Source organism: Chelonia mydas, chromosome 8 (assembly GCF_015237465.2).
Source record: "Chelonia mydas isolate rCheMyd1 chromosome 8, rCheMyd1.pri.v2, whole genome shotgun sequence".
NCBI lineage: Eukaryota > Metazoa > Chordata > Testudines > Cheloniidae > Chelonia > Chelonia mydas.
This window is the reverse complement of record NC_057854.1, coordinates 98,343,048-98,358,687: the sequence shown is the minus strand read 5'-3', so window position 1 is coordinate 98,358,687 and position 15,640 is coordinate 98,343,048. Positions and strand designations below refer to the sequence as shown.

Sequence of the window (15,640 nt, the reverse complement as noted above, 5' to 3'; positions counted from 1 at the left end):
TTATCAGGTTCTACTGAGATGCCTCATTTTTCTTTCTTCCTACTATTCAATATGAAGTACCCAGCAGTGCAGCACTGCAATCACATTGCAGGGCCGACATAAACACAACCCACACTGAGCCACTCTCTCCGGATTTAAAGTGTGATTCTACTCAGAAAGAAAGATGGTTAAAAAAGCACTTTGTTACTGCACACACCGATATGCTCCCTAAGGGGGTCCATTATCCCCTTTATACGCCAGCACAACTCCTATTAGCATTAATGGAAGATACACACATGCATCAAGGGGATATCAGAACCTTTCCCCTCTTAAGTGCCTTCTGAGTCATGCCTGCTTAAGTTTGCTGACAAAAACAGATTGTTTTGTCTGGTCAGCAGCCCAGGGCTGCAAAGGAGGGAGCTGTTATGCGCTCCTGTCTCATGCATCATCAACAAACTGCCAAGTTACGTTTTGACTCCAGAATCTCTGTGGCTGAAGGAACTAATGTTGTCCTCCATGGAAGTGAATGCAACTGGAAGCCAAAATAAAGCATATTTGCAAATAGAGGGTGGATTCATAGATTGATCAATTCTAAGGCTAGAAGGGACCATTATGATCATCTAGCCTGACCTTCTGTATAAGACAGGCCACAGAACTTCCCCCAAAGTAATTCCTGGAGCAGATCTTTTAGAAAATCACCCAATCTTGATTTAAATATTGGCAGTGATGGAGACTCCACCACGACCCTTGGTAAGCTGTATTCAATATACAGTATGGAAGCACACTGGGCATAGCACACAATGCAGGAGACAGCTGGTGGTTGAGCATGGGCAGCACTAACCCTACTAGTACATGTCTGCAGGGTGGCATCCACTGTTTCTAATTCTTTCAGATCCTCCAGAATTCCATCAAGGAACAGTCTCTGCTTTGTAAGCTGCTGTAACAGGGTCTGACCTCCTCCACCACTGGACTCTGCCATTGCCTCTATTTCCACACTCCTATTTCCACACTTTCCAAAACCGTCCCAGCCACCCATGCAAGTGTAACACTCACCCCTTCCAGGACCTAGTTCAACAGAGCTCAACAAAACAAAACAGGCCTGCAGCAACCTCAAGCTGGGTCTTTCCTTGTTCGACCAAGGGCAGCCTCACGAGTCTCAGCAGTCCACTGTAGCCTGTTCATGCAGAGCCAAGGGGGACTCCCTCCCACACTTGTTGGAAGTCCCAGCCTGGCCAGCTAAACCAATGCAAGTGTCAATTCCCTTTCTCACCCCCTGCATTATCTGTTACAGATTCCTATCTTCTAGTGAAACTCTTTCTCAGGGCCTCCTAATTCCCTCTTTTATTCCTGTCCCTCATTGCAGTGGGAAGCCCCTTCTCCGGTCATGTCTGACGCTGTAGAATCTTCCTTACAGGTCTCTCATCTGTCGGTCTCTCTTCCAACTGATCAGGTTCCTTTTCATGAGAAGCACCGTCCCTGGCTACCATTACGTTCTGCCTGGTCACCTGACTCATCCACTGGCTGACACCAAACCCATCACCGGGCAGGCAGAAAAGTCAGCACCGTCGGAGCCTCCCGTAAAGGCCGAGCCCACCCTGTGACAGGTGTCGATTACGTACATATGTTCTATAAACGCTTCCCAGCCAGAGTCAGGAAAAGAAAAGCTGCTCTTTGTAGAGACGACCTCTGCTTCACAACACGCACCCTGCCGCTGAAAAAGCCAGAGTTGGCATTTTGTAGTATTCTTTTGAGCTGATAATCAATACTGTTTAGTATAGTGCAGCTCTGGGGCCCTCACTTCTCCTGCTCGTCCATGAAAAATGAGACACTGCCTCAAAAGATGGACAAGAATGCCCTGTAGCAATTGCCTGAGGTGCTACAGGTTACAGCCACGTTATGAATATTGGCGCGGGGAGGGAGGGCATCCTGGCAGGGCATTGACACAAATGACACACGTTTCGGACACTGCCACAGAGACAGACAGACAAGAAGGCACAACTACCAGAGAAGCAGCAACCTACATGGCGTAACCTGTTGGGAAACTGATAAACCCATCATTAAATGGCAAGCCCACAATTAATTCCAAGGCGTGGATGGCGAGATCACAAACTGCTCTCAGGCAAGGGCCCAGCTCCTGGAAAGCCCAGCTGGGAGACAATGACTCTGAATCTCAAGATCCTTCTCGGTTCCCCTCTGCTCCAGGGAGGGAGTAAACTATGCTGGGTCAGTACCTGATGCAGGGGTATGCTCCCCAAGGCATGCAGAAGTATTAGCTCCCTGGAGCTTATTTCCTCTCCCATGGTGCAGGTGAGGCTGCAGGTAGCCAGTTCCTTATTATTAATTCTATGTACTGTGGTAGTGTCTAGGAGTCGGTTACACAAGGTGCTGTCCATCCACACCTAACAGCCCCGTGATGCTGCACTTGCCAGGCCACAATCCGGCCCCAGATGGTTGATTAAAGTAACAGTGAAGGTCTGTGTATATGTCACTTTACCAGACTAACTGCTAACAATTTTAGAGTAACAGGAAAGGTGTTTCACCCTCAAATACACAGGATTTCTTCCCCTGGGGTTTTAAAAATGATGCATTTACAAGCAAAATGATAAGAAAGTAGCAGAAAGAAAAATAAACAACAACAACTGCGTAGCTTGTGGGTGTTTATTTCCCCCTCTCGTCTTAGTGGAACAGATTAATTCGAAGATAAGCCTCTGGGTAACATGGGGCTGGACTGATTCACTATCATGTGACAGATCAGTTTCATTTGGCCAAGCATCTCCAGAGGGCAGCATTCTTGGGAGACAGAGACATACACGCTGAGAAACATACAGTTTACAGACTGTTGCCCGTGTCACCACAAACACATCCCCACTTCCCCCTCAAAGTATAGAGCAGCATGTCCAAGGAGCAGTGAACAAAAATGTATCCCAAAGGGGAAACAAATACATAATGGATATATTTGTCTTCCTGGAAATGCCACTGGTATAAGACAACAAACAAGGCGGTAGAATCATTTCTATTGCGTTCTGGTTTTGAGAGATTTCTGGGGAGATCTGTTGGTCTTGCATGATGTTGACAAAGCCTGCCTGAACGCAGCAGTCATTGGTATTCCAGTGACAAGGGAGTTTTGTCTAAATGACCGAAAGATATGTAGAAGGGATGTATCCCTGCTCTGGTCAACCACACACACCTGTTCCCTCCCCCGATCCCATTTGCAGTGCTAACGGCCCCTGCCCAAGTCCAAACCAACTATCCTTCTGATCCTTCGCTTGGTCCATCACTTGTCACCTGGGATTAGCCCCTGCATTGATTCATAGTGCTTTCCCCAGTGGTGCCCCAGAATGCAGAGTGATTTCAGAGATTAGTGCTATGGATCACAAGATTACAGAACAGGGCATCCAGCAGGCGACGGCATTGACAGACTGGAGCAGCTGTTGCTAGCACATGGGAGAAGGCTTGTTGAAAGGTGCAGATCAAGGAAGGCTGTAAGGAAGGATAGAGGGATGGATGTGGGGGAGGAGAGAAAGAAAGGAGAAAAGAGTTTTATCATCACCATCAGGAAGCAGCTGAGGGATGAGAAGCTCAGATGGAGTGGGTGAATGAAGATATGAGGAACGGTGAAGAAAACAGGAAATGCAGGAGCTAAAATTCAGCTCAATAATTTAAGTGTGCCACCAGCTTCTCAGTAGCCATTGGGTGGAGCTCAGGATGTGGCAGCTGCCTGGGCACTCCCTGGCATGGCTTCAAGACCCAGGACAACACACTTGCAGCCCTTCTTTTCTTAGAAATCCGCTTCCCGGAGAAGAGCACAGCAAGGGAATGGGATCTCCAGCAGCGAATGGATAGTACATTGACATCACTATTTGCCTAACTTCCGGCATCCAAATTTAAAAATGGTGGCCTCAACCTCTCCGTCCCGCAGTTGCCTCACCTGTAGGATGGGGACAAGGGCTTTGAGATAAAAGGCACTGCATTCATTCAGAGTATTGCTAAGCAGTCCCAAAGAGCAGGCAGACCAGCTTTAAGACTGGCTGGACTGATTCTTAATTGTTTATGTGCTAAATATAAATGTCACACAGAGCTCAGCCTCTGGGGAAGACTGTATGGTCTAGTGGCTCGGGCACTGGACCTAGAACACAGGAGAGATGGGTTCTGTCCTCTGATCTGCTGTGTGACCTTGAGCAAGTCACTTCACTGCTGTCTCCTTTCCCACTCTCTATATTTTCTGTTTAGATTGTAAAGACTCCTTGGCAGGGCCAGTCCTTCACTGTATTTGTACAGAACTGGGCAGAAGAGGGCTCCTACCTGCTACCATAAAAAATAATGAGAAATAGGAGTAATAATGTGGTCATTCTGCTCTGAGGAACAAGGTGAGCGAAGGAGGGGAGAGACTGCAAAGAAAGAGAAAGGATTTAGGGTGTCACCTATTCACTGTGTTGCTACCTGAACACTGATCTTTGACCAAAATCTTTTTTCGTTTAACGGCCAGAAAAGCAATCCATGGGAGACAATAAAACCATTATAGAGTGGCTCTGGTTGTTACTTTTAACTGAAACAGAGACAACAGATGGTCTCCTTTAATACTGTCACAAAGGTCAAAATTAGCCATCCCTGAGGCTAACATGTTCTTGAAATGCTCAAGTGCTTGTATCTGGGCCATTATGACTAATCCATTCTCCAGAATGAGAAATGTCAAACTAAGAACACCACTCCAAAGAGCGCAACAATTCCTATCTATGCGTCATGCGTTCAGAGATGGTGTCAACAGCTGCTCATAAAACCTGATTAGTCAGTCTGTCAGCTCTTCCTATGATAACTCTAGAGCATAATATATTTACTCTGTTGCTTAAAAATATCTTTCTAGATGCTTGAAAATATAAAAGCTTTTCCTACCAATTCTGACCTTTTTTCCTCTACGGCAGCCCAAGTAAATGTGTCTTTTACATATTTGTCACAGAGCAAAACTTCACAGCTTTTCTTTGTGTGCCTGTTTCCTTATTTATGCAGCGGCATCCAGGTGAATGCCGATGGAGGAAGTGGGATCTGCACAGCCACTAAGGGGAGTACGAGATCGTGTGGATTTGGTGAGACCCACCGAAACAGGGGCTGGCTTTTCATTTTCTCCTGGCAGAGGCTCTTCTTGGAAGTTGTTACGAATATGGAAGATATTCCCACATTTCATGACAGCCATAGTTGGGACTTAAAATACCTACGGATACCTTTAAAACTGCATTAGTTTCCAAAGAATGTTTAGTACTTTACGCATTATTTATTGTGCAGACTAATTAATCCTCAGAACTTCAGTGAGGCATGTATTATTTTTTTTAATCTCCCACTTAGCAGATAGGGCAGAGAAGTTAGGGGACTTGCCTGACATCATGCAAGTGAGTCAGTAGCAGAGCCAGACACAACCCTCTCATCCCCTGCTCTAATCTCTACACCACTCTCCCTCATATGCTGTCATTTAAATAAAAAGGCCTAATGGCAATGATAGGTGAAGAAAGCAGCCGTGCATGAAATGTGCCCTATAGTATATTAATGGGAGATTGCCAGACAAACCAAACAAGGCCTCTGATCGCATCATCTTAGGCTTGTTGTCTCTGCTTGTTTGCATCTCGCTGTGTGCTTGCTGCCAGATTCCCAGCTGGAAGGGAAGGATTTGCTTTCCCTAGCCCGCTCTGGGTTCAGCTGCAATCATGCAGAGCATTGAAAGGAATTCCATTGAATCGGGATTCATTCTGAACGCATAAAGCCCAGACAAATGACTGCTTTTCCAAAGTGAATCCCATTTCACAGCAACTAGGTTATTAGTGTGGAACCCCATACGAGTAGCCTGCATTCAGAAGCCCTCTGCATTATTAATAGAAGATGAGCTTTTGACATCAAAGGAGATCCATTATATATGCTAAATGGTGGCAAAAATTGTACCCCCACTTCAAATCTTTTCAGTTCTTTGTCCCTGGCAAATCAATCAAGGTTGACAGACGCTTTAAGGAGAGTAATCGTTGCAATGATCTTGTCAATGGATAACATAATGGAACATTGTCTCTGTGCTGTGTGAAGACATGGAGCTAGTCAATTATGGACAACACTTCACGCAGCCGCCTGCTTTCGCTTGAAGTGCTGCTGTTGAAGTATTCGAATCCCAACCATGTCTGCAGTGGGATACAATGTAAAATGAGACCTCCTGAAGCTCTGGAGGATTAATTAGCAACAACACTGGCCTATTCCCACACTTTCAAACATCGGCCTGATAACGCTAACGATGCACTTCCCCCGCCTCTTAGAGCATTCAATGGACTGTATTTACATACACGATTTTTAATCTCCAACACGTTCCCCTCGCCCCTCCAAACACACAAAACTCTCAAACCAAGGAAGCTTTTTATATCTTTTAGGCAGCTATTCTAGCAGCAGAGTCAAAGATATTTCCAACCGTTCGCACGACTCCTACGCACGCAGCTGAAAATGCTACAGCTTGGAGACTATTTCATTTGGAAAACAGTGGCAACTTCCAGTGCCTCCCTTAAATACACACCGGTGCATCCCCTCGTTGTTTTCAAATCCCCAAGCATCCCCATTCATATCTGGACACATGCATATCAAATATACATTCTGCTCTGAAGGCAGATATTAATGCTGTGGATTGATGACAGGGTATATCTTCCAAATGAAACAGGAGATCAGTGGGCTGAAAAGCCCTCCTCTGAAGTTGAACAGCAGCATAGCTATTGTTTGGGGGCCTGCCACTGACCCAGTTCATTGTGCTCCCTTGTATGACACATTGGCTCACACTGCAAACAAATCCTACGCTGTATTAAGTGACATAGCAACTACATAGGTTGGGGGCGCTGACACTACACAATACATTGCGTGCCAGCAGCACCAGAATGAACTGCTGCGGGCTGGAAGCCAATGCTCGCTTTAATCTTCCAGCTACCACCAAACACAAACCTATGAGTCGGGGGGGGGAGGCAGTGTTTTTTATTTAATTGTTGGCACCTATTTCCTACATCCCTTTTTAAGGGAGAGTTTGAACCAATAGGGAAACCTCATTTCCCTTGTTAATAGGAAGAACATACATTAAGTCTCCAATTTTCTATCCATCACTGTAGCATCTGAGCACCTTGCAGTCTTTAATATATTTATCCACATAACACCCCACGAGGTAGGGCAGTCCTATTCCCTCCATTGTACAAGTAGGAAACCGAGGTACAAAGAAACAAAGTGACTTGCCCGAGGTCTCACAGGAAGCCTGTGGCAGAACCAGGGCTTGAACCCAGGTCTCCCAAGCCCTACGTTATTGCCCTAAATACTAAGCCATCCTTCTTCTCTCTCAAAGGAGCCTTCAGGAGTTAGGCACCCAACTCAAGGAATTGGGTGCCTAACTCCCTTAGCCTCCTTGGAAAATCCCAGCCTACTTTATTAAGCACACTCAAGTCTAATATGTATTTGAAGGGGTAAACTGTGACTGTGGAACAGAGAGGTGAAGCAACTTGCCCCAGAACTTCTACAGAGTCCTTGACAGCACCACGAATAGATGCCAACAATGCTGACGCCCAGGCCCCTGTTCTCAGTGCTTCCCACCAAATTTAGTCAACACACACCTGGCACACCAGAGTGCTTTCGGGAAGAGAAGAACTGGCCGAGACTTTCTGCCATTCCTTGCACCTAATCTCAGCCCCTTCCCCTTCTTATCTAGCATTGGACTCTGATGTTCCGTGCCCTGGGACTTCTCCTTGAGGGACATCCCTGAATGCACAGCGTGCCCAGGAAAGCCCCAACCTACAGCATGATCTGGAAGGCCCTGAGTGTGTCACATTAGAGCAACGCTAGGGAAGCAGCTGAGAGGTGACGGTTAAAGGCTGGCAGCAGCGGTGCCTGGAACGGGCAGCTGGACAACACTACCAGGCCAGCTGCTGTTGCTGATAAACCTGCAGCGAGCGCGAAGGACACCTGCTCACCAGAGAGTAATCAGGGGGAAAGTGTGGGGGGAAGAAGGCCATAGGGCCCTGAGGATCCCTCCCTATTAATGAGGGAGCGGCAAGGAGCTGAACCAGTCAGGCAGCAGTATAAACACACTGAACCCAAATTCTTGAGGCACAGCAGGATCCCTTTTGAAGCTTTCCCCTGGCAGAGCAGGAGAAGATCACGGAGTCCCACCCCCGATGTGGAGCAAACCTGCTGGACATATATCCTGAGAGGCGGCTGGGCCAAAGACACACTCTCATGTAGGTCTGTGCTGGCTGTAGCGATTCCCTTCGGAGAATACCTGCCAGCCCACGAAGGGCTTTCCCAATTCCCATTTAGAGTTCTCCTAAAGGTAGAAGTGCTGCTTGAGAGGGGAGTGGGTGTTAGCGGTAGGAAAGAAGGTCCTGAGACCGGGCCCTCAGAAGAGCCAGCTAAGAATCCAAACATTTCTATGCTGATTCTCTGAGTTCGAGGTTCACCCATCACTAGTCTAAACAGAGAACCTAGAAATTTGGGAAGGATTAACAAGCTTGTCTCCCTAGTCCTTCTGCTGGTATACACCTTGGCATAACTCCATCTCTAGTTCTCTCATCAGCTCTGTATTGCAAAGCAATTACAGACAAGTCTCTATTACATGAGAGCGTGAGAAGCAATTTCTGCATTGCTCCTTGATGAGAAAACTTTGGGCTGGCACTACTGCCATCAGGAAAATGGCCTTGTTTCTGATCACCTTGCTTCCAGTTCTCAGACTTGGCTGCTCTTGTGTCTGATGTTGTTAATCTGTCGTTGTCCTGAAGCCAAAAGGTGGGGAGCTCCCCCTTTTCTCTCTCCTCTTCTGACCCCCAATCTCTCACTTTGGTTAACTGAGATGGCATTATGGAGATGGGGAGGATGTGAGTGCCACACACCAGCTGTCATGTCATTCACAAGGAACCCTCACTCATACCATAGAGCTAGAAACATACTGTGTGGAGGGATGAGGGAAGGAGAAAACAGAGATTGAGGAAATATAATTGTGGTCAATGAAAGGAGTGAGAATATGACAAACTAAAACAGATTTCTGCTGGGAACCAAAGCCTCCATCCTAGAGAATCCTCCCCTCGGTCTAGCTAAAAATGCGATTGACATCTTACAGAGCTGCTCAAAACATCTCTGACTAAATGGTTTTCCATTGAAAAAAGCTGATGCCATGAAATCAAATTGTGTGTGTGGAAATGTATCAATATGATCAACATTTCCAACAGGAAATTATCAAAGCATTTCATTTTGACTTTATCATTGTTTACTTTTATGAATATAATATAATAGTTGAAACTTTTTTATGATAACATCATATAAAAGTCAAAATTATAAAGCCAGACACTCTGGCTACTTTCTGCAAACCCAAGAAAGCTGTGAAGCTCAAAAGCTTGTTCCCTTCCACCACAGAAGTTGGTCCGGTAAAAGATATTACCTCACTCACCTTGTCAAAGTCAAAATGCAACAGTTAGACTTTATCAAAATGCAATGTTTCAACGAGCTTGGAACAAAATATTTTAGAATATTTCATTTTGTGAATAATTCCAAGATTTTGACTTTTTTGTCCCAATTTGGGACAAAACCTAATTTTGAAATCTTGGATTTCCTGAGGGACTGAAATTCCATTTTTCAGCCTTCTCTAACGTCTTACAACCTTACAAGTAGGATGACTTAGGCTGTTAATATTTTTTGTGTGTACAGCTGTAAGATGCATAACCACAACGTACACCTTGGAGAGAAGGGGTTGTGATCTCCACTGGTAATTACTGATGGTAAAAATGGTGACAAACATATTATCATTAAAATTTGAAAATATGTCATGCTTCACATTAAAAACAAAATTCATAGACTTTCATGAAGCCTCACATTTATCTTTCTTTTAAAAAAGGAAAATAAAAACGAATTAAGAGAAACGTTGCTTACAAAGGAGAAATCTTCAGCATTCTGACAGAGTAGCTTAGGGAAAATAGCCTGTCTCTGAAATCTTTCTTCCTCTTCAAAGATGTTCCCATACATGAAACCATTCATCATGGTGGAGTGGGCATGGATGTCAATATAGAACTCCAGGCTAATTTTCTATTGAGGAGACAGACAAACAAACAAACAAACATGAGATCGATCACAATAACATTCTAAAGGACAAGCCTGTGTTAACAGTAAGGCCGCCATCCTTAAAACCATATAGCAGTGGTAGGGTCTGCATAATCAGAGAGCTGTGCTGGCCATATTGCTTTGGTTTATGCAAACATATCCGTGCCTCTTTGGCTCTGCAAAAGTGGGGTTGAAATCTTGCAAAGAAACGTGCTCCTGTGGGATTGTCAGTATATCCTGATCCCTGTGGGGGTGGAAATATCCGAGTCTACTAACTCTCTGAACACTAAGGACGACCCAATGCAGAAAAAAGGCAGAGTGCCCTCAGTTCTGACTTTTCTTTTCTCTGCTGTTTGTAGCCCCCTGTGCTTCTCTTCTTCATTGTACTCCCTAAATGGCTAGGAAGCTTCACTTTCCCTACCCAACTTGATTCCCATATTCCAGGTGTCAGCCTGACCATCTAATGGCAATGCAGTCCACTGCCATGCAAGGACCTTAGTTGGAGGTCAAAGTCTGCAGGCTCCATTGGGAGCCCTCAGAAGCACCATGCTCAGACCCTTAGGGAGGGGTTGCTTTGGGTCACTCTCACATGACACATCCTGATTGGTTTTTCTACTCTTAAATTCTCCGATTTCCAGGCAGAGAGCGTGACATAAAATGCTGTTGTCATCATGAATAGGTCGGAATATGAACAAGAGGCTGCTCGGCAGCTCTCCAACACCACTTTCTACAAGCCATTACCCTCTGATCCCACTGAGAGTTACCAAAAGCATCTACAGCATTTGCTCAAGAAACTTCCTGAAAAAGCACAAGATCAAATCCGCACAGACACACCCCTGGAACTCCGACCTGGGATATTCTATCTACTACCCAAGATCCATAAACCTGGAAATCCTGGGCGCCCCATCATCTCAGGCATTGGCACCCTGACAGCAGGATTGTCTGGCTATGTAGACTCCCTCCTCAGGCCCTACGCTACCAGCACTCCCAGCTACCTTCAAGACACCACTGACTTCCTGAGGAAACTACAATCCATCGGTGATCTTCCTGATAACGCCATCCTGGCCATTATGGATGTAGAAGCCCTCTACACCAACATTCCACACAAAGATGGACTACAAGCCGTCAAGAACACTATTCCCGATAATGTCACGGCTAACCTGGTGGCTGAACTTTGTGACTTTGTCCTTAACCATAACTATTTTACATTTGGGGACAATGTATACCTTCAGATCAGCGGCACTGCTATGGGTACCTGCATGGCCCCACAGTATGACAACATTTTTATGGCTGATTTAGAACAACGCTTCCTCAGCTCTCGTCCCCTAACGTCCCTACTCTACTTGCGCTATATTGATGACATCTTCATCATCTGGACCCATGGAAAAGAAGCCCTTGAGGAATTCCACCATGATTTCAACAATTTCCATCCCACCATCAACCTCAGCCTGGTCCAATCCATACAAGAGATCCACTTCCTGGACACTACAGTGCTAGTAAACGACGGTCACATAAACACTACCCTATACCGGAAACCTACTGACCGCTATTCCTACCTACATGCCTCCAGCTTTCACCCTGACCACACCACACGATCCATCGTCTACAGCCAAGCTCTGCGATACAACCGCATTTGCTCCAACCCCTCAGACAGAGACAGACACCTACAAGATCTCTATCAAGCATTCTTACAACTACAATACCCACCTGCGGAAGTGAAGAAACAGATTGATAGAGCCAGAAGAGTTCCCAGAAGTCACCTACTACAGGACAGGCCTAACAAAGAAAATAACAGAACGCCACTAGCCGTCACCTTCAGCCCCCAACTAAAACCCCTCCAATGCATTATTAAGGATCTACAACCTATCCTGAAGGATGACCCAACACTCTCACAAATCTTGGGAGACAGGCCAGTCCTTGCCTACAGACAGCCCCCCAACCTGAAGCAAATACTCACCAGCAACCACATACTGCACAACAGAACCACTAACCCAGGAACCTATCCTTGCAACAAAGCCCGTTGCCAACTGTGCCCACATATCTATTCAGGGGACACCATCACAGGGCCTAATAACATCAGCTCGTTCACCTGCACATCCACCGATGTGATATATGCCATCATGTGCCAGCAATGCCCCTCTGCCATGTACATTGGTCAAACTGGACAGTCTCTACGTAAAAGAGTAAATGGACACAAATCAGATGTCAAGAATTATAACATTCATAAACCAGTCGGAGAACTCTTCAATCTCTCTGGTCACGCGATTATAGACATGAAAGTCGCTATTTTACAACAAAAAAACTTCAAATACAGACTCCAGCGAGAAACTGCTGAATTGGAATTCATTTGCAAATTGGATACAATTAACTTAGGCTTGAATAGAGACTGGGAGTGGCTTAGTCATTATGCAAGGTAGCCTATTTCCCCTTGTTTTTTCCTAACCCCCCCTCAGACGTTCTTGTTAAAACCTGGATTTGTGCTGGAAATGGCCCACCTTGATTATCATACACATTGTAAGGAGAGTGGTCACTTTGGATAAGCTATTACCAGCAGGAGAGTGAGTTTGTGTGTGTGGGGGGGGGAGGGGTGAGAAAACCTGGATTTGTGCTGGAAATGGCCCAACTTGATTATCATACACATTGTAAGGAGAGTGATCACTTTAGATAATCTATTACCAGCAGGAGAGTGGGGTGGGAGGAGGTATTTTTTCATGCTTTGTGTGTATATAATAAGATCTTCTAAACTTTCCACAGTATGCATCCGATGAAGTGAGCTGTAGCTCACGAAAGCTTATGCTCAAATAAATTGATTAGTCTCTAAGGTGCCACAAATACTCCTTTTCTTTTTGTTAGCACTATAGGAACTGTAACACTCAGCTAAGCAGTCCCGCCATTATCCAGTACCAGGTGGCGGTACATGAATACACCAGCCAGTATAGTACAAGGCATAAATATATGTCGTAAGTTTAGTCCGCATATAATGTATGCTAAGCTTGATAAGAATACATGTTGCTGCTGAGCAGTATCTGGGAGGACACTGCACTACAAGACAGTCCAACGTAATAGAAAAGCATTTCACGGGACACTGGTGCAGCTCTCCTAGATGTTCTCTAATGAGGGAAGAACATAATTTGGCATGTGATACTAATATGATTCAGATTTACTTTCCCTTGGCAGTAAACCAATGCACAACCCACAATGACTGTTTAGTTTAATTAAACAGCCAAGAGAGTAATACTGCATCTTATTAAGCCTCTCCTGTGTTAAGATGCTAGTTTAATGCAATATCAATAGGTGACTATACTACATAGGAAAAGGAGTATTTGATTGTATTTGTCTCTAATATAGTAAACTGTTTGCTACTGCCAAAACATTATACTGGGCTGGTAGAGGACCAGCATAACAATAAAAAGCACACCAGCAATTCAGAGTTATACTATGGAGAGGAAAGATTAGCAAATATAGTATGAACTATCAAGCAGAATTTTCCTCTTTCCTCTTTGAAAAATCAGTTTCAAAGCATAAAGGAATTAATAACACTGGAGCATATTACTTTCCATAGGACAATTTCCCCATCAGAAAGAAAATCTGATGCAATCAGATACTTCTCAGCATTTCATAACAAAATACTGTAGCACATTATAATAGTAGATTTGTAATGAGTGAATTGACATCTAAGAGGATTTATGATCTAGATATCTAAGGCCTGGTCCACACTGGGAGGGAGGATCGATCTAAGATACGCAACTTCAGCTAGGAGAATAGCGTAGCTGAAGTCGACGTATCTTAGATCGACTTAGAATCACTTACTTCGCATCCTCACGGCGTGGGATCGACGGCCGCCGCTCCCCCGTCAACTCCGCTTCCGCCTCTTGCCCTGGTGGAGTTCTGGAGTCAACGGCAAAGCGATCGGGGATCGATCACTACCCGCCGATCCAGTGAGTAGTGTAGACATGGCCATAGGGATTTCTAAGGCCCCTTCTACATTTGTATCTAAGTGCCATACAAATTTAAGACACATAAGAGTCCATAACCCAAATTGTGTCACTTCCCTCCATTTCCCCACCCATGGGTGTGCATTAAAGTAAGATTTAGTTGTAGAGATGGGATTGTATTGTCATTTACATACACAGTTCTTGGAGGAAGGCCGCCAAACGTGCCTCATATTTGGCTCTTAACTCAGTCAGCTTTGGGTTCTTCTGATAATGGTCTTATCTATGGCTATAGGACACACCCGTCTACATGTATTTGAATGTTTGACATCCCTGGAAGCAGAGGATTTTTTTTAGTTGGTCTAGCAGGCTGCAACTAGAAGCAATAAGTTAATATAAGCAACATTTAGGCTGCATAACCCAGGCCATTGAATTTCACACAATACTTCCTGCATCAAGCCTATAACTTCTGGTTGACCTAAAGCATACCGTTAGAAAAACATCCAACCTTGATGTAAAAGACCTCAAGTGACAGGGACTCTACCACAACACCAGGTAAATTGTTTCAGTGGCTAATTACCCTTACTGTTAAAAATTAGCACCTTATTTCCTGTCTGAATGTGTCTACTGTCAGTTTCAGCCACCGGATTTTGTTATGCCTTTGTTTGCTAGTTTAAAAAACCCTTCACAGGAGGAAGGATTTCTGAGGGTAGTTACTTTTTGACCATGATCAAGTCACCTCCTTAACCTTCTATCTGAGAAGTTACATAGCTTCTGAAGTCTCACACTGTAAGATTTATGTAATTTAATCCTGTACTGGACTGGGCAAAGAATTGGAGTATAAACGGGCAAGTGTCTTGAGATAGGCACCAGAGTCTAGGAGGAAGAGTGATAATATTGCACAATTTAAAAGAAAGTCCAAGAAAAGCACATGTAATATAGTTGACACAGCGGCCTACAAGTCAGTTCTAGGTTTTACCAAGTAAAGACCCCAGTTTCATTGTCACAATAGTAAATTAATCCCTGGTATATCTCTGATGCAGTCAATGGAGTTACAGCAGAGATTAATTTAGCCTCTGTCTTTGGATGCGGTTGAGTTGGTACTCTCAGATCAAGGAAAGGTGAGAGGAGTATAACCTGCTCTAGGAACCCATGAATCCTGAACCCAGAGGAAGTTCTGTAGTCAAGGACCCTTGTAACTAAATGCTGCAATTCAAAAATAATTGTTCTGTAAGAGAGATCCCACCTTTCATTGCCCAGCAGTGGGAAAGTCATCGATTTTTTTAAAAATAAATATGCAGTGTCCCTAAACATTGCAAGTCATAGTGACTCAAGACATTTTTAGCACAAACTAGATATGTCTTCTTTACAGGGATATCTTTACTAATAAAAAGTAATTGTGATGCACAACGGGATGCGTAACCACTGTCTAATATCACTTGCACCTTAAATAAGATGGTTGAAGGCACTCAGTTTTTGTGACTTACACACACGATGCAATAAGAATACCAAGCTATTATAAGGCTCTTTTAATCCATAGGTCTAAGTGATTTACAAAAGTGATTAGTAGCATCATCATATTACAGATCTGGACCCTGAGGCACAGAGTGGAAATGACTTTCCCAAGTTTACACAGCAGGCCAGTGATGGAA

General features: G+C 44.6%; 1 protein-coding gene across 1 annotated transcript in view; it reads right to left on the bottom strand.

The window, feature by feature from the left end:
• LOC102939366 (AGBL carboxypeptidase 4) overlaps positions 1 to 15,640 on the bottom strand; it is a 1,380,179-nt gene that overhangs the window by 130,472 nt on the left and 1,234,067 nt on the right. The window contains exon 10 of the mRNA XM_007062150.3: positions 9,889 to 10,041. Within this exon, the coding sequence (XP_007062212.1) occupies positions 9,889 to 10,041 (153 nt within the window). The remainder of the gene's footprint in view (positions 1 to 9,888; positions 10,042 to 15,640) is intronic.